General features: G+C 50.8%; 1 protein-coding gene across 1 annotated transcript in view; it reads right to left on the bottom strand.

Annotated features, from left to right (window-relative positions):
* Nucleotides 1-398, bottom strand: part of DUG1 (metallodipeptidase) — a gene marked incomplete at both ends in the record, with an annotated part of 900 nt that extends 502 nt beyond the window's left edge. Inside the window, one exon of the mRNA XM_020213624.1 lies at nt 17-398. Coding sequence (XP_020071213.1) covers nt 17-398 — 382 coding nt within the window. The remainder of the gene's footprint in view (nt 1-16) is intronic.
* Between the last annotated feature and the right edge of the window lie 438 nt (nt 399-836).

Raw genomic sequence — 836 nt, 5'->3', positions numbered from 1 at the left:
AGAGCGGTGTTTGAACCAGTAGCCTGGTTGAGCACTTCAACGTCAAATTCAATATCGTCGTAGAGCTTATCCTCTTGCTCTGTCAACGGCTTAACCTGTTCATCAATACCCTTGATCAGGATCTTCCCCTTAGTGTCCACCAAGGTTGCAAGCAGCTTGACCAGATCTGTCATTGGCTCAGCAACGATACCACCAAACAAACCAGAGTGCAAGTCAGCAGCTGGCCCATTGACGGTGATCTGGTAGTAGTTAACTCCTCTCAAACCATAGGTCAACACTGGCTTTGTAGTTCCTAACCAATAGTTATCGGATATGGTCACGGCATCAACCCCCTTGAAGTAACCTTGTGCTTCTTGAGCAATCAGTCCATCCAGTCCCAGGGAGCCAGATTCTTCCATACCTTCGAAGCAAGTGATCAAGTTGACTGGCAGCTCCAATCCAAGCTCCTTATGGGCCTGGATCGAGTTTAGCCAGCACACAACTGGCCCCTTATCATCTGAGGAACCTCTCCCGTACAGGACGCCGTCCTTCTCAACCAACTTGAAAGGCTCAGTGTTCCAACCGTCGCTCAGCGCAGCAGGCTGAACGTCGTAGTGACCGTACACCAGAACAGTCTTCTTTGTAGGGTCGTTACCGAAACGTGATAGCACAATTGGTGGTAGTTGTAAATTGGCATCAGCCACTGGCGGCGGTTGCGTTCCAAGCTCTTTCAACTGGATGTCCTGTGCACCGAGGGCTTCCAGCTCAGCTTTCAGAAACTCAGCAGTCTTCACCACCTCGGGTCTCAGGGACTCATCACCAGAGACAGAAGGAATCTCAACCGCCTTGCGCAGACG

This window comes from Cyberlindnera jadinii, assembly GCF_001661405.1.
Source record: "Cyberlindnera jadinii NRRL Y-1542 unplaced genomic scaffold CYBJAscaffold_4, whole genome shotgun sequence".
Classification (NCBI taxonomy): Eukaryota; Fungi; Ascomycota; class Saccharomycetes; order Phaffomycetales; family Wickerhamomycetaceae; genus Williopsis; species Williopsis jadinii.
The sequence above is the reverse complement of the archived record's forward strand: the minus strand, read 5'-3'. Positions and strand labels throughout refer to the sequence as shown.